The 24,590-nt window shown below is 35.3% G+C and overlaps 2 protein-coding genes across 2 annotated transcripts in view; one reads left to right on the top strand and one right to left on the bottom strand.

The window, feature by feature from the left end:
* LOC134245193 (calponin homology domain-containing protein DDB_G0272472-like) overlaps positions 1 to 21,478 on the bottom strand; it is a 33,346-nt gene extending 11,868 nt beyond the window's left edge. The window contains exons 1-13 of the mRNA XM_062727469.1: positions 21,382 to 21,478; positions 15,200 to 15,300; positions 14,740 to 14,847; positions 10,793 to 10,835; positions 10,428 to 10,503; positions 10,242 to 10,286; positions 7,840 to 8,019; positions 7,455 to 7,542; positions 7,048 to 7,200; positions 6,784 to 6,881; positions 6,255 to 6,451; positions 5,254 to 5,979; positions 869 to 5,163 (exon numbers count right to left, since the gene is read on the bottom strand). Of these exons, the coding sequence (XP_062583453.1) occupies positions 869 to 5,163; positions 5,254 to 5,979; positions 6,255 to 6,451; positions 6,784 to 6,881; positions 7,048 to 7,200; positions 7,455 to 7,542; positions 7,840 to 8,019; positions 10,242 to 10,286; positions 10,428 to 10,503; positions 10,793 to 10,835; positions 14,740 to 14,847; positions 15,200 to 15,298 (6,108 nt within the window). The 5' untranslated portion in view covers positions 15,299 to 15,300; positions 21,382 to 21,478. The remainder of the gene's footprint in view (positions 1 to 868; positions 5,164 to 5,253; positions 5,980 to 6,254; positions 6,452 to 6,783; positions 6,882 to 7,047; positions 7,201 to 7,454; positions 7,543 to 7,839; positions 8,020 to 10,241; positions 10,287 to 10,427; positions 10,504 to 10,792; positions 10,836 to 14,739; positions 14,848 to 15,199; positions 15,301 to 21,381) is intronic.
* LOC134245190 (uncharacterized) lies at positions 15,836 to 17,722 on the top strand. Its single transcript, XM_062727455.1, has 2 exons — positions 15,836 to 15,961; positions 17,167 to 17,722. The coding sequence occupies exons 1-2, from the start codon at positions 15,836 to 15,838 to the stop codon at positions 17,659 to 17,661; spliced, it is 621 nt and encodes a 206-aa protein (XP_062583439.1). The 3' UTR covers positions 17,662 to 17,722.
* Positions 21,479 to 24,590: the final 3,112 nt, after the last annotated feature.

Genomic DNA, 24,590 nt, shown 5'->3' with positions numbered 1-24,590 from the left:
ATATAATAATGTAAATTTATATGAAAACCTGAGACACATAAACAAAATTAAACAAAAATGTGTTTGTAAAACATATTCCTCAATAAAGCAAACCATTACAAAAATACAGCACTATATTTAACAATTTTACATTCAAACATCAATTTTACAAAGATTTTTTAAAGTTATATATTCTATTTGAAAATGTACTTATACGGTAACAAATGTATATGAACTCTTCACTTGGATTTCATTTCTAAACTATTGCATGGCACTTCCAGAAGAATGGATTAAACTATAAAGTAGCATCAAAGCTTCAACATAAGAATAACGACTAAATCTTTTAAATGTAGAACTATGTAAAACATGGCTTAATAATATGGACAGTCTGGGACTAGAGCAGGATTAAATATAACATAAGTACAAGCCAAACTGTATCACAGTCATCAGAATATAATAATCAAAAGAAAAAAAATCAATATTTGTATACCATACATATACTAAATATGTTCATTCCTCTGTAAAGAACGAGGAATTTGAAATGAAGACAAAAATAAAAGAAGATATTATTACCTTTAAAAAAATTGATATGAAAAATATTACAGCCATTTTAGCTATAAAAAAAAAAGAAAGAAAAAAAACTTACAGAAAATGTTATTCAAAAAAAAAGTTCCCATTATATGTTTTATATGACATTGTCTTTTATAGTTTAGATTCTGTGCTAGATGGGGTTCAAACAATGATTAAAATATATGATATTGCAACTTTTAATAAATGTTTATAGGATAGGCCTCTAAAACAATTTCACAAACTTTAAATAAGCTTCTATTCTGACTCAGAAGAATAAGAAAAGCATTGAGATGAGGAATATCAGTATTGCTAAGAAGACCTCAGACAGGATGTACACGGCTTCCGGACTCTCGGGGCGAACCATCATCGAACTTAACCTCTTAGCACTTAGTCTCCTAGGCAACATTGTAGGAACGTCTACTCCGCCTGCCTGGGGTAATGGTGGACCCTCATCTTTTTTCACTTGAGGCTTCACCCTCATCATAACAGCTGAATTCTCTGGCAGGCTGTCAGGTTCCTCTTCAGCCATTTTAAAATCTTCCTCCAGTTCAGAGTTTTCAGAGTCACAGAGAAGAGGCAGTTCATCACGTCTTTCCAAATCTTCTCCATCTTTGCCTGGTCTCTCCTGTGATCCCATGTTGTGTAACTGAGAAGGACAATTTCCCCCTCCAAGTCCTTCCTTCTTTCTATTTCTATGTCCATTCCGTTCTCCATTACTGTCTGCTAAATTATTGTGGGATCTTTGACAACTCATCTCTTCTAAATCAGCAACACTTCCTCTTTGAGAATCTTTAACTACCTCTTCTGCAAGTTCATACTCTTCAATGTTTTCTATTGCTTCAACCCTCTGTGCTAAAATCTCTCTTTCCATATTGCTGTCTTTGGATTCTGTTTTCACACCATCATCTTTCAATCCCCCGTCTTCATCTTGTCCAGCAATCACATTATCCACAGCGTCTTTCCCTGCCTCACCTTTCTCTTTCTGTGTTTCCAACACTCTTCTTCTCTGAAGGGAGCCATCAATGTACACCTTCTTCTTCTGTCTTGCTGAGATAGGAGAAAACATGGATTCACTTGTGTAAGTATTTAATGGCCTTTTAAAATCTCTGTAATCTTCATAATTTTCCCTTGGATTTCCAAGAAATGGTTCATTTGAGCTATTTGGAATGCCTTTAACATTCATTCTGCCTGAAACCTCTATTTCTTTCTTCAGCTCCTGACATTCAGAGGAATTTCTTGATGGTGAAATAGTGCTTCCATCTACATTTAACTGGATTGATTTAAATTGTTTGTCTCCATGGAGCCCAGATTTTTGAAAATGTTCTCTGTTAACACACACTGTATTCTCTTTTCTATCAATAGCTTTTAAGTTGATGTTCTTGCTATCAGCATCTGTCAAACTTTCAAACTGTGTCTGTTTTACTTCCCAATCATTTGCATTTTCTTTTCCCCCACCTTCCCTTTCTAGCTGATTCCATATAGACTTCTTTGTGTTATTTCCACCAATGGGAGAAGAAGACTTCATCTGTTCACTTTCCTTAACTTTTACTTCTCTCTCCATTTTGATACCTGTACTGATATCTCCTCTGTCTTTTAACTGTCTAGTTATGCTGAAATCAACCCCCTCATCCTCCTTAGTTTTGGGCTTCTTGGCAGTGACTTGATTCACATTGGGTCCCTTGTCGACTTTATCAGAGCTGGTGTTGACAAACCTATTTGAGTGGGATAAGACCCACTCTGCAGTGCTGCTGTAACTGTCCCTGGGGGATTTCTGTTGCCCATCAAGTCTCTCCATTTGAGAATCAGGTCCACTCTTTGATTTTTTAGGAGGATTCTGTTGTTGAACAGTAGAAACATCTTCTGAACTTTTTTGTAAGGCAGACATCATGGTCTTTTTAGGAGGAATGAAAACCAAAGGTCTAATAGGTGTTGGTGTTCTGTTCCAATCAGAAAAAGCACTCTGTGAAAAAGCGGTAGGAACTGAGGAAGGCTTGATGAAACTTGCTGAGACTTCGGATTTATGAGGAGTGTGTGAAGTAGTGCTGATGGGAGCTCCAAGCTCTGAGGTACTAGTTGTAATAATTGTTTTACCCTGGGTTGAAATTGCTCTAGATTGTGTATTATCACTAACAGACGTATTGGTGACAGCAAAAGGCTTATCAACAGGTGTACTTTGGAAAGCAATAAAGGCAGTATTTCTGCAAGTTTCTTTAGCTGTACTGTCTGGTTCTTTGATGGATGAATTCTGTGCTGATGAATTTTTATGTGCCGTCTCACTCTGATCATTAGTAGAAATGACAGGAGAGGCAACAGATTCAAAAGGGATGTCTTTTGTTGTATTGCACACATGTAAATAGTTAGACTGATCTGAAATCCCTGACTGACTTTGACTAGGAACAATAGATGTGGTTCCACAAGGTGCCTCCTTTGACACAGTATAGGTATGCTTGTCAGAAGTAGAACTAACAACAAAAGTGGATGAGGGTAATGGGGCAGGATAGGTGACTGAATTAAAGTGTTCATCTACAGCTGGTATCTGACCACAAGCAGAAAGTGATGACATGACAGGAAGAAGCTCTTCATGTCCAGAGACAACTCCTTCTCTGACTTCAAAGTCTTCCTTGGGATGTTTCACTTTGAAATTCTTGCCTCGTATGTCTTCATCACTGTTCATGGACAAAGACTGCATTTTAAATTCAATATTCTTCTGTTGAATTGTTTCATCTAAACTATTTTGAGGTATCTCTTTGCTGGATAAAAGATCTGCTGCAGTAGCATCTGATGCATTGGACACTTCTTTCAGTTTTCCATCGTCCTTGAATAAATTTCTGCAAATATTCCCTGCTGCCTTTATATCACTCTTCTTCCCAGACTGAAGTGGAGTAAATGCATCAAGTTCATCATGGTGTATCTTTTGTTCCTCATCAAAATCTGTCTTGCTTTCCATCTCACTAATCTTTACATTTTCCATGTCATTTTCACTCAGAGAAAATAACTGCTGTTCACTTGTCATTAATTCATTGTTTAATAATGATTGAGGTATTGTTTGATTCTTGGAATTAAAGTCTTCTTCCATTTCAATACTCTCATTCGAAAACTCTTTCATTACATTAGCATCCTCAAAAAGATCATTTTTCTTCAGTAACTCCATCTCCTCAGCTCTCTCATCATTTTCCAAGGTTCCTCCATCTGTCATGATCTTTCTGTTTGCTGGTTTCTGAAGACTCTTCTGTAGGAGTGTCCTATGAGAAGTGCCTGCCACTGCAGATGTGGTTTCCAACCTTGGAGAGGTATCAGGAGTACAGGAGCTAGACGACCCTGAGGAGTCATTGAAATATCGAGACAGGGAGGGAGTGTTTGGTGAAGACTCGGAATCTGAGAGCTGATCATCAGACAGACTGTCATCAATGAAGTTTAAGTTGAGTTTCTCTGGTGATTCAGGAGGCTTTTCCTCATCAGAAAATCCATATCTCACTTCATACACAAGGTTATCCTCACTGCAAAATCTCACTTTCTTGTTCTCAAAGGATGGGGTGTCAACAGGTTCTCTTTCCTCCTGACCTAGAGTCATTGACCTTGCCCTTCGAACACAGGGTTCATGGTCATAACTTTGGATAAAATCATTCACAGTAACACTTCCTTCTTCTGATGATAAAGACAAGATAGATGCTGTGCTGTTTGTTAAAGCATCATTCATGTTTCTACCGTTAGTTTCATGCCTCTCATCATTTTCTATTTCATCTTCAGCTAGAACTGCTTTAGAAGGCTCTAATTCTGAGATTTCCTCCTTTGATATTTGATGATTGATGTGAGAAGTGTGTTGTTCATCATTTTGTTCTCCTTTGTCCAGGATATCATCCACTGAGGAGGTAGACCTTGGTCCTGCTGCAAACCCACAGTACTCAATACTGCCTTGTAGAGCGACCTCCTCTGGGGTGCCTCTCAGGTTGGAGACAAGGATGCTATCATCCAGCAGGTTCTGTTCTCTAGGACTGCTGGAAGATTCAGACTCTGGCTTTCTTATAATGTACTTTTCTAACAAAATGGCTTCATTGTTTATGTAGTTGTATGTGTCTGTGACATTTGAGCCATCCTGTTTGGAGAAATCCCTTCTTTCTATGGACTTCTCTGAGGGAGCTATCCTGTAGTTCTTGCTGAGATTTCCTGGACCAGATTCTCTCCTTCTAAACCCACCTCCTGGTTCTGATTCTAAGTTTTTGATAACAAAATCAGAACTCTCCCTTCTAACAGGCACTGGCTCCTTGTTCATGACAGGCTGTTCTTTTTGCCTTCCTCTCCTACCTACTTGCCTTACATCTTTTGACTTAGATGTCACTTTTTCCTCCTCCACTTTCACTGGACTACTGAAGTCCTCAGAGTCTGATGAGCTGTATCTGTACAGACTCCCACCTAGTGTAGTGTCTATCAGATGAGACTTATTTCTATGAGCTCTGTTTGTTTCTTTTGTTTCATTTATATGTCTGGAACCATCAAAAGAATCAGATTTAGAAGAATTTGTATAGCTAGTATTTTTTCCATAACTTCTCTCTGAAATTTTTCTTTCAAAAGTGTCAGAATATCCTTCATCAATACTAGAATTCAAATCTTTATCCACTGAATGTCGTTTGAAATCCAGTTTCCTTGGGTGAAGATTCCTGTGAAATGTTGTCACAGTTGACCTGACAGCCACTGGACAATCCACACTGGGAGACGCTGTCACGGTTGACCTGAACTCTAATGGACTTTCCACACTGGGAGATGCTGTCATGGTTGACCTGATGGCTAGGGGACTCTCAACACTGGATTGGCTGCCTGTTCTCTTTTTCTGGTACCTCGTTTTAGGGGGCAGAGATAACTTCTGAGGAAACAGTTCACTATCACTCCTACTGAACTGAGAGCTAGCACTTCTGAGGCTCTCCTCATCGAAAGAAACTTTCTTAAAACTCTCACTTCCTGTTCGCTGGCGCCCTCTCTGTCTTTTCATAGTTGTCTTGGTTAATGATAAAACCGGACTAAGTGAAACGTTTGTGTGATTCTGATTAGTGTCCAAGTATTTCCCTGAATTAGTAGAAGCATGTCTATATACTAGGTTATGATTATTAAGTCTGTCTGTACGTACCATGCTATCATCCAGAGGTCTGTCGGACATTTCCTCCTCGAATGACCTTCTCCGGCGGTTATTTTCCTGGTTGTTGTTTTCCACTTGTTCCTTCTTCATCATGACCTGCGCCAGCGGGGTCGGGACGGCGTGCATCTTCTCCATCCGACTCTTCCTGTTGTCTGGCTCCTCTTCCTCCTCCTCCTCATCTTCAAACACATCTTCCCTGTCTTCTTTGTCATTGATCTCAGGCTCTGGAACCTTCCTCATCATCTTCTCTTCTCGGTTATACTCCGGGATGTGCCTAGGCTCCGGTCGAGGTTTGTACATTTCTAGAGAAGAGAAAATATGAACAGACATTACAGTTCTTAACACAACTTAAGAGACAATAAAGTTCTTGATCAAATTATTTAATTACAGAGAAAGAAACAACCAAGTTATGTGAATTTATCATTTTAAAGGTTTGTATGTCTACAATATAACCCATGACTTGTCATATGAAATCTCAACCATGAAATTAGGTCATCTTAAAACAAAAAAAAAAGACGGAAATGTATGAAACAAAAAAAAAAAGACAAAGATGACAATACGGATCGTGGTGAATTACCATCTGCTAGATCCTTGTTTTTGGTCCTGCCATGATACGTGGCCCGTTTGCTGTGGACACGATCAAAGAATGGAGAGGGGCGGTCTACCCCCAGCATAGCCTGCTTGGTCTGGAAGTGAGTTCTCCCGGAGTAACGGAACTTGGATCCCAGTTTTAGGAATCCTCTCTGTGTTCCTGGAGAGTCAGGCTCTCTGTTTCTGTAAAATTATAACAAGGACATTGTGACTTCAGAGTCCACTTTGTCATTTTGGTGAAACATGTGTCACACACTAGTGTACTGATTACAGTCACAATATAATTACATGTCAAATTTCATTATCTCAAACTTGACCAGACCAAGATTAAACTTCAAGAAATCCAAGGCTTTGATATGAAAGGAAAATACTTAAAGAATATATAGTTGGGACTTCAAAAATCACTTCAACATATCCATGGTAATTGAGATATTGTGTTCAACATCCCAAAGTTCAGCTGTACCTTTTTGGGAGGATAAGGGTGAGGAAGGGGGATATGTGGTTAAATGACTTACCTGAAGAAGGCATGGTTTTCTACACAGATCTTCCACATACGTTTGGAATGTTTACTTGATAAAAATTTGAAACCTATCAAACTCTGGAACTCTTCAAACTACAAAAGATAAGTCCAACTTTATTTAAAGATACTGAGTGAAGAAGTTGAATGATAATCCTCAGACGAAAAAAATTCTGAATTTACTGAATTTATCTGAATTACCGTAAAGTTTGCCAAAGGTTTGGGATGTACAAAATTTCTCAGAGAAAGACAGAAATCTTACCTCCCCTGTTCTTAGCTTGATGTAGAACTTTTTTCTTCTGTAGGACATTTTGAGAATCTTTGGCCACACAAATTTGTTGATCTGTAGTTTTTCTCTGAAGACAAGAATACCACTCCAACACACCCCTAACTGAATGTCTACTCCCTCACCATCCTACAAAAATAGTAACAGCCAAATATAGTAATATAGGGTATACCCCACTAAGGGGGAACACTCCTAGTTGAAGGTCCACCCCCTCATCTTCCTGCAAAAATAGTAATAGCCAAAAATAGCAACATCCAAAAATAATAATATAGGGTATATCCCACTAAAGGGGACTCTCCTGACTATTTCCTTTTACACAACACTGTAATTGACTGTATCAACATTCAACAAATCATCATTTTTCAAAACAACTCCTGTAGTACCTTTGCATTACTGAGATCAACTCCATACATTGCCAGTTTCTTGGCATTTTCCAGGAAATGCAGTTCTGCTTCCTCTGGGGTTTGTCCCCTGCAAGTAAAGAATGATAAAATAGAGAACATGAACCAGCTTACTGACTTCTCTGTTTACTCTTAAAAAATTTGCTTTTACACTAACATTGATTTAAATATGCCCCAAAGTTCAGAATACCTCTCTGGGTGAAAGATGACAGAATTCTTTTTTAAATATTTATTTACATCTAGCTTAGTAAGAGTTATCTCTCTTATCAGAGGGTCAGTGAACCTTAATGTCACCTTTTTTTGTCCCATTGTATTTCTTACAGTCCTATTACCTGTGAGTTTTGTGTAACTCTAAAAATCCTAGTACCTGTGAGTTTTATGAAGCTCTGCTATTTTTTTCAGCAGTTCTCTATCTTGATGTGGAGCAAATCTCATCTTCCTGATATATTCTGTTCCCGGACCGAATTCATCGATGTCGAAATCTCCCAGCTCCGATTGGACTGTGTAGGATCCCAGAAGAGCATAGGTTACAGCTGAGCAAGGCAATCTGAAAACGAATATCATGTGTATATTTTACTCCAGATTTCACCCTTGGAATTCAGTCAGAGAATGCTCTATAGATTTTGTAACAGAGAGGGCAGTCACTTTCCTGTTACTTCCAAAGTTAGAAATGAAACAAACTTCAAATAATTACTAAATAGCAGTATATTTTAAAAAGAAGTCGGTTCACTTTATTCATAAAATGGCCCTGTAGATATACCAATAAATTGATCAACACTTGATTTTCTATTATTTTGAAGCATTAAAATAAAGTAGAGACTTGGTGCTTTCATATCCTATTAAAAAAAATCTTCTAAAAGTCCAGGTCTAGGAGAACTGGCTTTATGAAACTGCTATGTTCTTGAATTTTTAGGCAAACAGGTTAATTGAGTACTTTCAGTAAAGAAAAATAATATGAGCGCACTCTCTGATCTTAAAAATAAAACATGTCCATTAATCCTCAGAAACAGCTCTATCATTTACTAGTTGTATATTTTAGATCAGAGGTTGCGCTCTATATCAAATATCAAAACATAGGTAATCAGAGATTACAGAGCTCACCTCAACAAATGTTGTCTTTAAATAAGGCAAAGTCACACAATTAACCAACAAAAAATGTACATTCCAAAAAATGAAAATATCTAAGCAATTTTGATCTGATACTTTGAAGTAGACCAACATAAAAAAATTAAAGTAGTTCTTCTTCATGAAAATGTAATTCAGCATCTAAAGCAAATTTGAGTTTTCATCTCTTGATGCAACATTTGTGCAAGTTTGGTTTATACAATGTTATAAAAGCCTTAAAGTTTTTTGGTAATAGACCTGCAACCATAACTTTAACCTGGTCTATTATCTGAAAAATATATATGTCGAATTCAGCATCCGAAGCAAGTCCATTAGTGTGCATCCTAAGATGTATCGTCCATGCAAGTTTGCACATTATAAGGCTCATAGTTAATTGGAAATGAAACATACATCAAAAACTAACATTTTCACTCATCCACAAAATGTAGGTCAGATTCAGCATCCGAAGCAAGCCTGGTAGTATGCATCCTAAGATGTATCATCCATGCAAGATTGGTCATTAAAGAACTCATAGTTACTTGGAAATGAAACCTGCACCAAAAACTTTTATTTGTTCACTCAACTGGAAAATGTAGGTCAGATTCAGCATCCGAAGCAAGCCCGGCAGTATCCATCCTTAGATGTATCATCCACGCAAGTTTGGTCAACATAGGGCTTATAGTTACTTGGAAATGAAACCTGCACCAAAAACTTTAACCTGTTCACTCAACCGGAAAATGTAGGTCAGATTCAGCATCCGAAGCAAGCCTGGTAGTATCCATCCTTAGATGTATCATCCATGCAAGTTTGGTCAACATAGGACTTACAGATACTTAGAAATGAAACCTGCACCAAAAACTTTAACCTGTTCACTCAAATGGAAAATGTAGGTCAGATTCAGCATCCGAAGCAAGCCTGGTTGTATCCATCCTTAGATGTATCATCCATGCAAGTTTGGTCAACATAGAACTTACAGATACTTGGAAATGAAACCTACACCAAAAAACTTTAACCTGTTCACTCAACCGGAAAAAGTAGGTCAGATTCAGCATCCGAAGCAAGCCCGGTTATGCATCCTTAGATGTATCATCCATGCAAGTTTGGTTAACATAGGGCTTATAGTTACTTGGAAATGAAACCTACACCAAAAACTGCACCAAAAATGTTAACCTGCTCCAAAAACATTAACCTGGTCATAGTGCTAAAATTGCAGCATCTGAAACTTTGACTGGTACAATGAAACACACTAGAACCATCTTCCATGCATGTCTAATCAATATAGGACATAGAAGTACTTAAAAAGAAAACTGCTCCAAAAAACTAAACCTTAACCCGGGACGCCGACGCCGACGCCGACACCGACACCGAAGCCGACACCGACGCCGAGGGTATTACATAAGCTCCCCCAACTTCGTTGAGGTGAGCTAAAAATAGCTTTAAAAATTGGCCGTTTTTGTAGACTTTTTCAGAATATGAGGAAATCGAGGCATTTCGTGACGTCATAATGCATTGACTGGCCAGAAAATGACGTCATTTTGATAGATACGCAGTCACCAAAGATCTAAGTGATATTTAATGCATTATTAACTAAAACTATGCAGTTTCAGTTTTTCAGAAATTCACAGGGCCAAATAAGGCAAAAGTGAACCGTGTTCTTTTACTTACTTTTCATTGACAATATCATTTCTTATCTGCAGACATAGTTGGTATCTACAAAAAAAAAAAAAAAAAAAAAAAAAGAGAACTGTTATTAGTAACTTGAAACTGTAAGAAATGTATAAGATTTCAGCAAGCCCCAACATAAACAACTAATTTCCAATGTCCTTACTGATAGAAACCTCAAACACCCACCTAGTTAAGTCTTCATGCAGAGTCTGAGGGTCTGGGGGGTAAAACTTAACCTCAAACTTAAACTCCCATGCCAAGCCTGAAATATATATACATATGTATAACATGTATAAATATATGAAATGTAGCTTTTCTGGAATAAATACTAGTGCAATGAAAGCCATGACTATTTTTAACACTTTCAAGCCTCATACCTTGAAGATGCTCAACTATTATTTTCTAATTAAACAAGAATAAAAGATGCATGCCTGTAAAATGTATTTTTTTCTTGGTGTTGACATGCACTTCTTTTCATATATGAATCAATATATTATAAAATCCAATGCAAGCTGAAGAACTAAAGGGGAATAACTCTTGATGACATTTACCTTTCATTTGCTTGGATATCTTCTTTTCTACATTTAACCATTCCTACAAAACATTGGGATAATAATTAAATTTGATTATAGAGGAGGAAAATACAATAATGTAAATATTTCAAGCATACTGCTTTAAAAATTGATTGGATTTTCAATGTTATTATTTTTTCACTATCGATTTTTTCACAAGAGCAGAATTTACACGGCAAGAAAATACCGATGACCTCGCTTTTAAGTTCTGATCTGCATACAATTCATCAACATGATCAAGTAGATGTACAATACATAAAAGGATTAGAAACAAATGTCAAAGGAAATAATTCTAACTTATATACAAGATAAAAAGGCAGTTACTAGGAATATGAGGATTGTGTGCACTTATTGATGGCAAAGATATATATTACTGTAACATTTTAAATATCATCTTACTACAATTGTTCCAAATGTAAAAGTACAAATATATATGTAATGACATTGTCTTACATGTTCTTACTCATTCATAAAGGCAGGCCAGTGGAAATGAATTATTGTTTGTCTAGAAAAAATTGCCAATACACATATATTCTACTTATACATGCCTGTCTACCTTAATACATATACACCTGTCTATATATTAATCAGTGTTTTGAGAGGGTAGTATTTACCTGTGAGTCCGGAGCCGTATAAATATGCTACTACCTGAGTGTCTGTCAGTTAGCTGACACCTTTACACAGGTAAAAACACAGGTAAGAGGCTTATCATCAGGAACGATTCGAGCCTCCCCAAGACAAGGGGGGACACTGATTATGTCTATTCCTGGGTCTCGGAAAATTGTTTACTCATGGGGAACAACTTTGTGATAACATGTCTTCATATCAAATCTTGGTAGATATGTCAACACTTATAATAAATATCATTATCCCCACTGGGAAATCATAATACTAATAAACCCTGCAACATGTTTGAAAAGATGCATTGTTATTCTAAATCAAAAAGAAATTCCTCATAAATGATAAATTAGTTTTTCTTCCCATCATAATCATTATACTCATAATGCAATTGCTCAGAAAAATGAATACATGCTTGTAACACACACAAAATATGGAAATGATGCACACAAACAAATTATAAGTAACTATTCAAAAAAAGAATGCTCCAGTTTTTACCAGTAAAGCATAACAATAAACCATAAATAGGAAAAAGAACAAAAATCCAAAATGCTCAAATAATAATGTTTACCAGTACTTAATGAGGTTTGTGTACATATTTCATTTTTGATTTGTTTACACTGTACATGACATACAATTTTTCTTCCAGCACTTTTTTCCAAGGCTAATTTTACTCATTTTTACAAAAAAATCAATAGTGTGATCGATGCTTGCAATACGTGCATACCTAGACCCCAATCAGTCAAGATTTAAAGGTACATCTGACACAAGTAAATGTACAGGTATGTCACCCAAATCAATAATCGTTACCTGGACAAGGAAGACAGAAGACATAAAGACATGATAAGGTTACAAAAAATAGATATCTTTTCTTTTTCTCAATTCAAATAAATACAGCAGTTTTCTTTTTCGTTATCGCCACAGTACTTTTGCTAGCTAGATCCTTTTATCTATTTTTGTTCACAAATTTTTTTATCACAAAATAAATATAGTGTGTTGCACATATATCTATGCATATATACAATCTACCTAGACATGTCAATTTTTTTCTTCCTTAAATCAAATGAAATAATGCATGATGATAACTGCCTATTCAACGAATTAAAATAAACTCAGTATGTTTTTCCATCTCTCTTTCCTCTCCACCCCTATTTCTTAGTCTGTTCTCTCAAATGTTGCAGGTACTTAACAGTCCATCAAATTTCATTAAAATCTGTATATGTATATTAAATAAACACCTGAGTATATATACAGGCAATACACAATTCACATCTTAGGAATTCTCACGTTAATGTTTATGATGCAAGGTGTACGAACAAATTTCATCACAAAATCGTGGGAAATTTATTGTGAAAACTTACAGTTCAATCAATTTAAATGCCCACCCTGTTTGTATGACATGAGAAATATGGAAATGCTAAACACAATCAAATTATAAGTATATATTCCCAATACTAGGATACTTATTTAACTGTCAGTAAGTGGGAATAATCAAGTCACATTGAACATGGGGTGTCAATGACCTTCACGTTTGTAGGTCAAATGAGACACAAGTTTCTTCAATTCATGACTTCATTTAATGCTATAATATTATTTTTTTTCCAATAGACTAATAATTTTTCATCTTTTACAAACACATCTGTCAAAATTTATTACAAATATAAGACAATAATAGGGTGACAAGTAAAGAATGTCAGAATTTTATCTCATTGAAAAAAGCTGGAAGAAAATGAACAGTGATTGATCTCAAAAAATCTGTAAACAATTGTTACCTACAAGGCGATACAGAAGACATGAATAGTCTGATAAAGTCACCAAAATAGATATCTTTTCTTTTCCTCAATTTTTGATAAATTATAAAACTATTTTTAAAAATTAGTATTTTATTTCATATCTTGTCTTGTCATTAAATCAACATGATAAATTGTAAAACTATTCAAAAGAATTAGGATTTTATTTCATTTTTTCCCTTGACATTAAACCAACAAATTATTCTATATCAAATCATGTGTGCTTTGAAATTAATACTTAACAGTTCATCAAATCATCACTAAAACCTTACAAAAAACAATAATACATGTACATATTATTATTACCAAATTACTTTTAAGAAGTTGTTTACAAAGAGTTGTGTAGTTCATCAAAGAACAATGACTAAAATTCATTTAAAAACATCATATTTACATTTTTATTAATTGCTGAAAGTCTTAAGCAAAGCTGAGATTACAAAAAATACGAGATCGACTAACAATTAATAATATCAAATGCTCTGGAAACGATGCTTTCTGTGTATACATGTAGCACGCATTACATATAACTTAAGTGTCAATGACCTTCATGTTTGTAGGTCAAATGAGACACAGAGTTTCTTCAATTCATGTCTTCATTTACTGCTATAAATTATTCTTTATTCAAATAGACTGGATATAATTCTTTTCATTTCTTATACAAACACATCTGTCAAAATTTATTACAATTCTAAGACAATAATAGGGGACAACTGAAGAATGTCAGAATTTTATCTCATTGAAAAAGTTTGCAGAAAATGAACAGCGATTGATCTCAAAAAATCTGTAAACAATACAAATCTGTGAAAAAAGTATAAAACTCGGACCCCTGATGAAATTTGATCAGGTGCCTCGGAGGAGTAAGCATCCCTTGTTAACCGGTCACACCTAACACGAGCCCTTAGTAAGCTGCACATTGAACACTAATTAGCTATTAATTATCCAAAATTTTTTTTGTACATTACTTAAATGTGGAAAATAAATGTGGCAATATTTGCAACTATGCTAAATATATACAGGTTCAATGACATGACTTCTTTTCACCCTTTTTCCTTAGTTCTGGAAGATGGAATTATATTAAAAATCTCTGAATGCATGATGGCCATCATATTAACAACAATGCTACCATATTCATCTATCGACTTTCCTTCTTTCATGCCTGATCTGTGTGCTTTCTCAGATTCCTAATGCCTCATCCTTGCACACCTTAGGGCTATACTTTGTTCTTTATCAAAACAACCAGGATGTATCTTCTTGTTCTCTGATTAATAAACAGCAACATGGCACTGAGGGCCATAAAATCCATGAAATAAGTGAGTCTACTGATTTTGTCAATTTTAAAAAATTCAGAGTTTTTCATCAATTTTATATTTAACAACTTTGGGATATATTATGTCAGGTAGTATATGTTGAGTGGTATGTATAAAATCTGACTGTCACAGCCTGTAGACCTCTATCATTTTTACTTCCTCAGGGGGTGGGTGGGGAAAGGGCACCTGTTTGGTAACCATGGTAACTTACCCTGAGTCCGGTGTGAAGTCCGGTGAAGGAAAGTCCGAAATAGTCCTTCTCCACAAGATCCAAGTGTTCACATACTTTGTCGAAAAGAATCTGACCGACTGCACGTTTCTGTGGAATAAAGACAATTTACTTTGAGTTTTTCCCATCCAAACACAAAAGAGGAAAACAATAACAGTTAAGCAATGGTAATATTAATCATTTTACAGAAGTATTTCCTCCTTAGTTTATTAAACTCAACTGCCTCTGGGTGCAGCAAGGAAAGGTAGGGGTGCCGTGTAGGTTTAAAGCACAACTGCAACTGACAACAATGAAAAATGTTCCATGGCATTTAAGAATTTAATTCACATGACAAGCTTCTAATATATTTTGTTTACTTTGCTCCTTGCAACTTTAGTACATATTTTATACTTTACTACACAGTAATACCCTTACATATTTATTTATATTTTACTATACTTACATCAACATCTATTTCGAATAGTTTTCCATCAAGGAGAAGGACTCTGCAGATGACAGAACGAGCCGTGCGGACCTGCGCAATTCTTCTGTTGTCTCCCATTTCTGAAATGTCAAAATAAAATACATATAAACCTCAGTACATTGATTTTTACAATAGCTAACCTTCGTAACAAGTTTTAAATTAGCTAGTTGTCTAGAATATTGGAACATGATCAAAAGTTTACATTTAGTATTTTCCACTATCATAGCATAAATTACCTTACACCAGCATAATATACATGTAAATAAATTTGTTTTTGATTGACGGCTTTATATTTAAATTTTGATTTTTCAATTTTTCTGCCTGCAGAATCAAAGCTATTTCAACTTTATTTGCAAGAGGGGGTGGGTGGGAGGTGGGAAGGGGGCCAGACTAGGTCTTATAGGGTTGACTTGTCCCCTAACTGCCAGAATTGTTTTTACCATTTTTTACCTCTGGTGCACCCTGCCATCTTTGAAATTTTATTTTCTAACCATTTTTCAAATAAATGATATCTAGCACTGTGCTTTCAACAAATGAATTAAGAATTCTTTCACAAGAGTTAATCTTTAAAGGAAGATTGTGATAGCATTATACCTAAAGCAACCCCATATTCCAATGGCCTACAGTCATTTAGGGTATTTCGGGTCACCCCGATTTTCGGGAGTCATCGGGGTTTTCTTGACACAGTTCGCACAAAACGTAAAAGAAAAACAAGAAGCTATTGCAGTCACGTCCAGCAAGGTATGTTATATGCATTCACACAGTTACAAAGGAAAATATTGAAAATAGATGTCTTAAATAATACGTTGATTAATTGGCGTATGTTTCACGATCAGAGAATTTTGCATGTCAAAAAAGGAGACATCTTTTTTTCTTCGATGATGTGAAGTTTAAGTCTGATAAAACAATACATGTTATATACTACTGGAAAGGAAAATTTATACGCTTTCTAATGCAACTAAACAAATTCTGGTTGCAATAAAATCTATTGAGGTAGTGGTGTATTCCTAACCCCCTTCGGTTTAGTGTATTTCGGGTCACGTGTGTTTCTACAGCTTCGTGTTTTGGTACGTCACATGTCAATGTTTACATTGTGCTTTTTCAATATTATCATGATTATAGCTTTTCTTTATGTAGAAAATTTGTTATACTAAATTAAACATTATAAAAATAATCATTTTGTTAAAAAGAAAAATCCATTTTTTTTTGTATGTGTGAAATAAAGTTGCTATGACCTAGATTCGTGCCGTTATGTGGTAAAGTGTTGTGCAAAAATATTGTACATTTACAGTAGTGGTGAATGCTTCCAGTGGCGGATTCATTCGGGCGCCCCTTCCTTTATTGCAACAATTTTTCTTGTTTTTTTTTTCAATGACTTTATTAAAACTCCAGATGATTTCATGAATGTACATGTAGACAAGTGGTGAATAAACATACTAGGCCCCTACATACACATTGCTTATTTTCAGAAGAATGGGAAGAACTAAAAAGAGGAAGGAAATCTGGACACCATTTGTGCCGCAAATGGGAACATATCTTGTGTATTCCAGCTGCGCATCCATGGGACAAAGATGCAGCTGTTGAAGAATCTGTTGAATTCATATGCCAGCTCTGCACATCTATTTCATAGATATCATATGAATTTGTAGTGTAAATATTTACCTGCTTGTTGCCAACCTCCTCTTGTATAACAATATCTATTTTTTTTTTAAGTTTATAATCTGAAATTTTTTCCAAGCAACACATAATTATATATTTGAATATTCTCTGCATAGTGCATGACATGATTTATAATGCAAAGTATGTTTTATATAAAAATTTGATACAATGTTAAATCAAAATCAGAATATGATCTAAAAGATGGGTGGGGAGTTATTAGATGCGTTAAGAATATTCTTTTTCTTATAAATCTGTATGTCATTGACTGTATTTTTTTTTTCTTACAGGAACCCAACAAGGAGATAATTTATATCAAAAACTGTGTAATTAAGGGCTATCATGAGTATAAAGTAAAGCCACTTGTGACAAGTGATTTGGAACTTCAGGTCGACAGAGAATATTCAAATATTCATGATATAGATGCATGTGTAGTCTGGGTGCCAGAAAATGTTCCAGAGAACCTGGAGAATTCAGTGAGTGATGAAAAGAGAGGCCTGAAATTAAGTGACATAGCAGGTCTTCCTTGTGGTCATGTTCCGAGAGGTTTGGCGAGTGCCTTTAGGTATGTGATGAATGCTGGAGGTGTAATAACTGCAATCGTTACTGGTGAACCATTGCCAAGTTTTCCACCCTGGCCCCATGTGCTGGAAAAAGGAGGAGGTGTTGTTATACCCTGCCAATACAAAGCGTGTCCCAAAAACTTCCATGCAGCATTGACTGTTATAGAGCAGCATATTGAAAATATGCCTGAAAAGTCGGTCATTGATGTCTCCTTATCATAAAGTGTACATGCATCACATATGATTCTTTGTATCAAAGTTCATTTCATAGAATGTGAAGTTGTTTTTTTTTTTTAATATAAAAGTTTACATACTAAGTTTGACATACTTTATATCATTTTAAGATGCACATAAATTTACCATAGAATTTGCAATAAGAGAGAGAGAGAGAGAGAGAGAGAGAGAGAGAGAGAGAGAGCATGAATTTGCCAAAGACTGCAATGAGAGAGAGAGAGAGAGAAAGGATGCACATAAATTTGCCAAAGATTTTGCAGAGAGAGACAGAGATGCACATTTCCACTAGAAAGTGAGGGGGTGTTTTATATTGTAGTATCAAGTACTAAATTATTATTATGTTTATTTTGTAGATCTATAGATTTTTTTATATGTTTATATTTTATATGAGTCCAAGTAGGACGAATTAACTTTTTTTTTGTTACTGTATAATTTTTTTATAGCCTTTTCCTTACCATGTTTAAATTCCTAGTCATTTTCCCGTTATTTAAAACCAGGTGTTTCCATTGTTACTTTTTTTTCTTTGTTAAAAAGTCATTTTATTCAAATAAATAATGACATAAAATGTTTGTCTCTGAATGTTACTAGAGAATTTAACAATCTAAAGGTCATAATTTCATGGTCTTCAAGCTAGATCCGCCCCACATTACACACGGTCAATATAGCGTGTTGATATCAGCTTTCACCGTGAGCGATTTTCCCCACAAAAAATCGTTTCTGCTGAAATAACAATTGGATATTAGCACAACTAACTAATTTTGGTCATAAAACAACATTAAATGTAATTTTTGTTTTGTTTTGCACACGTTTATAAAGTGACTCGAAATAACCGGAAGTGACCCGCAATTCCTTAAATTGGAGGTCTAGATGAAGCTGACCACTGCGGTCGTTTTATCAAAGATAATCGCAGTTTGGTTCGTAAGTCTTTTCAATCAAACAATAAACTTCTTAATAATGCCCAGGAACCATTAATAATCTTGTTTGTTTAATTAATTGCAGTAGAAATGTAAAAAGTGACCCGAAATACCCTAAATGACTGTAGACCATATCTCTGCAAATGGTCACCTCAAACTTTTACTGCATGGCTGCATGTACATATGTACATTAAGGAAATCGTGACTTCAGTGAGACCTGCCCTCCTCTCTGTGATAAAATGGACACACAAGACAGAGCATTTTGTCACACATATTGTCAAAAACTTTTTTTTAAATTCTGAATTAAGGTACTGTATACATCTTTGATGAAAGCTACAGCTAGGTTAATTGTCAATTTTTGCATTATTGTAATTTTACTTCAAAATTAATAGGTCATTTTTAAAAACCATAAAAACATCTTTTATTTTATCAATGATTTACCTGAGTATCTTCAAGACACCCCTAATCCCATCTTACTTAATGATAAGGTAATTAACTGTCTTATGTATGCTGATGATGTGATATTGTTATCTCAGACAGCAGTAGGTCTTCAATCTAAATTGCATAAATTACAGTCATTTTGTAATGATTGGTGTCTGGAAGTGAATGTAACAAAAACCAAAATTCTGATATTTAATAAAGCGGGTCGTTTGATAAAAAATGAATTTAAGCTGTTTGACCAGGTTTTGGAATCTGTGTCTTCTTATAGATATCTAGGGGTACTCTTTAGTGCCTCTGGAACCTTCTCATATGCTCAGGAAGACCTGTATAAAAAAGCTCTAAAGGCATTTTATAAACTGCAAAAAGAATTTTTGTCTTTGAAGCCAAGTGTTAAAACATCCCTACATGTATTTGATCATACAATAAAACCCATCTTGCTTTATGGATGTGAAATATGGGGGAACATTAATCGACCAAGTATTTTTCGTAAAACCTCCAAACTCTCTGTATATGATATTTTTAGTAAGTTGAAGTGCGAGAATCTACACTTAAAATTTTGTAAGAATATATTGGGACTGCATAGGAAAAGTGCAAACTTCTCCTCATTATCTGAGCTTGGTAGGCTCCCCCTTCATTTTGATATTATAAAAAGTATTTTGAATTATGTCCATAGATTAGAATGTCTAGATATGTCATTCCCATTATTGAGAGCAGCATATTCTCAAAGTAAGATTAATTGGAGTAACAGTATACCATCTTGGTATGGAACATATAGTAAAATTGCAGAAATGATAAACTTTAATAAGGATATTTTGTCTAACAAATTGCAAACTTTCAAGATAAAATGCAAAAAACATTTAATTTCATACTACATGAATGAGTGGAACTTGATTAGATTGTTACAAGAAGGTAAACTGGATACTTATGTTAAGATTAAAACAAATTTTGGACTTGAAAAATACTTACTATGCCTGCCATTTGAACAAAGAAAATTAATATGTAGGTTGCGTACATCTTCTCACAATTTACAAATTGAAAGAGGCCGGTACTTTGGCATTCCTAGAGATCAGAGACTTTGTACTAAATGCTCAATGAATGTTATTGAAGATGAAAAACACACACTTTTTGAATGTTTGAGTTTTGTTACAGAACGAGAGAATATGATTAATGTTATACAAAGACACTGTATCAATTTTTCTCATTTAAATAATGAAAATAAGTTGTTATGGGTTCTAAATTGTGAAAATATTGAAGTACTTTCAGCTGTTTGTGAACTGGTTAGACAAGCCATATAAAATACTGATGCATATAATGTGGTATTTCTCTTTATAATAATAATAGGTGCATGTAAACACTGTATGTACTAAATTTAAAAAAAAAAAAAAAAAAAAAAAAAAAAAAAAAAAAAGAAAGAATCTATAGTGAAGTTCTTGTGAATTTATCAAGGGTGCAATAAAGTGTGTCTTCTACATGTATTAAGAAATTAAAAAAAAAAAAATTTGTATACTTCAAACACAATAAATATTACTTGTTCATAAGATATGCAAACAAAACATGGTGAATTATAAAGTACCAATGCACTGTCCCGTGGTATCTTTTGCAATTTAGTGGAATATAGCTACTCAGTATGTATGTGTGTGGACATGTATATATACGTGTATGTATGTATGTGTTGGTATGTATAAAAAAAATATATATATATATATATATATATTTTTCATTTCTGTGTATGTATATCTCTGGCTTTTTTGCATTATGGTACACGGTGGTACTTCTTTATATATTTTTAATTACAATATGTATTTAAAGTTCACATGTTAGCAATTATTTCATTTATGAACCATGTGTAAATTATTAAGTATATACATGTACTAAGAACACATCACATCTTATTAATAACTATTATATGCTCTGTTCAATAATCATGTATGTAATATGCCCACAAGGGCCCTGATCTGGAATAAATCTATTCTATTCTATTCTATACTATACACCCAAAGAAAAGAATGTAAATAAACTTTCCATATTTATTTTTTGAAATTAGCTGGAGTATCCTCCCTTGATGAAGAGTTTTCTCTACAAATTTTCTCGTTTTTTCCGTCATTGCCCTTTGTTTCGCAGAGTAATTGAGGAGTACTCGGGCAAAGTAACAGATATGTCATAAATGCCACACCCTAAGCCCCCCAAACTCAAATACACAGCAATTGTTTTGATAGTGCTGCAATGCGGAAATCGGTTTTCAGGTGTAACAACGTGCACAGGTAAATTACGAAATTCTTTTGGCAGTTCAGAAGGCTTGAGTCCTTTGAACGCATTTGCTTTTTCCTTTTTTAATAAAATTCGTCAAACTTACCATCGGTTCTTTTCCTGGTCCGTGTAAACAGTCGTATTTCAGATCATGTCGGTTATCAAAATATCCCAACGCTTAAATTGCAGCGCCACCTAGCTGTCCGTGACGTCACCCTTCAGGTATCAGACAGGTATCATTCAGGTAAATTAGGCTTATTAGACATTTCTATGGAATGTCCAATTATGAATCATTTTATCAAGGTCTCAGTCGACAGTAAAAAAAAAAAAAAAAGATTTTCAAGGTTTATTACTGGGCTTCAATATTGCTTTTCGGTCAATATTTAATTTTTTTTTTATTCTAATATTAATTGAAGCATTGGAATTTGGAGTTAAAATAGAAACATTAACATTTTAGACATGGATTATTATTTAATTGGGTGCAAAAGTAGGACTTGAGAGAGGGAGAGAGGGGGGGGGGGATTTGATAGAGCGAAATCTTTTATGCAATATATGATGCAGCATTTATTCTTATTATTTCATCTCTGAAAATCCACCACAAAGCTAGAAAAAATACAGTAATTATTTAATATGCGTATATTCTTAATGCTTTTTGAACATAAGAGGACACTTTATTTCAAAATTTGAGTAATCTCCGACTGATTAAATTAAAACACGCACGTCCTTTATTTTATTGGGGGGGGGGGTCGTAAGGGGGCGCTCCCCATAACCTTTTTCTATTGAAGAAAAAAAAACTTGTCAAGTTTGGACATCGCCCCCTTTATTTTTGCCTTATGTTAAAGTTTTTCAGGTAAGTCTTCACTTTCTTTTCTTTCTCTCTTTTTTTTTTACTTTTACTTTACATACAGAGCCCATGAAAATCTCAACTGAACGCGGAATTCAAAAACTAGTTTTCTTACTAACACGGATACTTAATTTATTGACAAATCATGTCTCATTTTTATCATGGAAACTATACATCACGTATTTATCATTGACACACACACTTTTCCCGAAAAGAAAAGGCTTGCTTAATTAGTCAAAATGGTTATTAGGCACAAGGGGTGGGGTGGGGTAAGGGTGGTGGTCAGAAAACAACTGACAAACAAGAGGCCCATGGGCCACATCGCTCACCTGAGAAGCTTTGACAATTCTGTCCTTTACTAGATTTACCCCTTGTAATACATATTGTGACCCCACCCTACCCCACTGATCATAATTTAGACAATTTGAAATCTACACTACCCCAGGATGCTTCCATATAAGTTTCAGCTTTTCTGGCCCAGTTGCTATTAAGAAAAAGATTTTCAAAGATTTTTCCTATATATTTCTATGTAAAACTTTGATTCCCCATTGTGGCCCCGCCCAATCCCCGGGGGTCATGATTTGTATAATTTAAAATCTTCACTATCCCAGGATGCTTCCACATAAGTTTCAGCTTTTCTGGCACAGTGGTACTTGAGAAGAAGATTTTCAAAGATGTTTCCTATCTATTTCTATGTAAAACTTTGATTCCCCACTGTGGCCCCGCCAAACCCCCGGGGGTCATGATTTGTATAATTTAAAATCTTCACTATCCCAGGATGCTTCCACACAAGTTTCAGCTTTTCTGGCACAGTGGTTCTTTAGAAGAAGATTTTCAAAGATTTTTCCTATATATTTCTATGTAAAACTTTGATTCCCCATTGTGGCCTCGCCCAAACCCCGGGGGTTATGATTTGAACAATTTAGAATCTACACTACCCCAGGATGTTTCCACATAAGTTTCAGCTTTTCAGGCACAGTGGTACTTGAGAAGTAGATTTTCAAAGATTTTTCCTATATATTTCTATGTAAAACTTTGATTCCCCATTGTGGCCCCGCCCAATCCCCGGGGGTCATGATTTGAACAATTTAAAATCTACTCTACCCCAGGATGTTTCCACATAAGTTTCAGCTTTTCAGGCACAGTGGTTCTTGAGAAAAAGATTTTCAAAGATTTTTCCTATATATTTCTATGTAAAACTTTGATTCCCCAGTGTGGCCCCGCCCAATCCCCGGGGGTTATGATTTGAACAATTTAGAATCTACACTACCCCAGGATGCTTCCACATAAGTTTCAGCTTTTCTGGCCCAGTGGTTCTTGAGAAGAAGATTTTCAAAGATTTTTCCTATATATTTCTATGTAAAACTTTGATTCCCCATTGTGGCCCTGCCCAATCCCCGGGGGTTATGATTTGAACAATTTAGAATTGACACTATCCCAGGATGCTTCCACATAAGTTTCAGCTTTTCTGGCACAGTGGTTCTTGAGAAGAAGATTTTCAAAGATTTTTCCTATATATTTCTATGTTAAACTTTGATTCCCCATTGTGGCCCCGCCCAATCCCCGGGGGTTATGATTTGAACAATTTAGAATCTACACTACCCCAGGATGTTTCCACATAAGTTTCAGCTTTTCAGGCACAGTGGTTCTTGAGAAGAAGATTTTCAAAGATTTTTTCCTATATATTTCTATGTAAAAATTTGATTCCCCATTGTGGCCCCACCCAATCCCCGGGGGTTATGATTTGAACAATTTAGAATCTACACTACCCCAGGATGTTTCCACATAAGTTTCAGCTTTTCTGGCCCAGTGGTTCTTGAGAAGAAGATTTTTTAATGACCCCACCCTATTTTTGTCTTTCCTTGATTATCTCCCCTTGCGAGGGGATATGTCCCTTCATTTTAACAATTTAAATTCCCCTTCACCCAAGGATGCTTTGTACCAAGTTTGGTCAAAATTGGCCCAGTGGTTCTTGAGAAGAAGTCGAAAATGTGAAAAGTTTACGGACGGACAGACGGACAGACGGACAGACGGACGACGGACACAATGTGATCAGAAAAGCTCACTTGAGCCTTCGGCTCAGGTGAGCTAAAAAGTTTCACAAGTTCAGTATTATTACATCAGGTATGGGTCGGGGGGTCCAACTTAAAAAAAAATGGCATTAAAACGTGGGGAGTGAGGGCAAATCCGGCCTTTAAAGTGATGAAACTTCTAAACAAACTGACTCTTTTTATATAACAAGTTTGGGAGGGGAAGAAACTGTACCATCGAAATAAACAAGGAGGCTGACGATCTGAAATGTCTCTTTAAAATTACTCGTATATATATACTTTCAATTACTTTTTGTTAAAATGTGAAGCCTTAATTGGTCTCAGATACATGCATATAGCAAAGATAATTTTGTTGAGGAAAAAAACGTACAGGCAGACACGTAGCATCGTTGTTGAAAGGGGGGGGGGGCAGCCAGAGGA

This window comes from Saccostrea cucullata, unplaced genomic scaffold (assembly GCF_032062105.1).
Source record: "Saccostrea cucullata isolate Sc308-1 unplaced genomic scaffold, CSIRO_AGI_Scuc_v1 ctg2001, whole genome shotgun sequence".
Lineage (NCBI taxonomy): Eukaryota > Metazoa > Mollusca > Bivalvia > Ostreida > Ostreidae > Saccostrea > Saccostrea cuccullata.
Note: the sequence above shows the minus strand (reverse complement) of the source record. Positions and strands in the feature narration are given on the sequence as shown.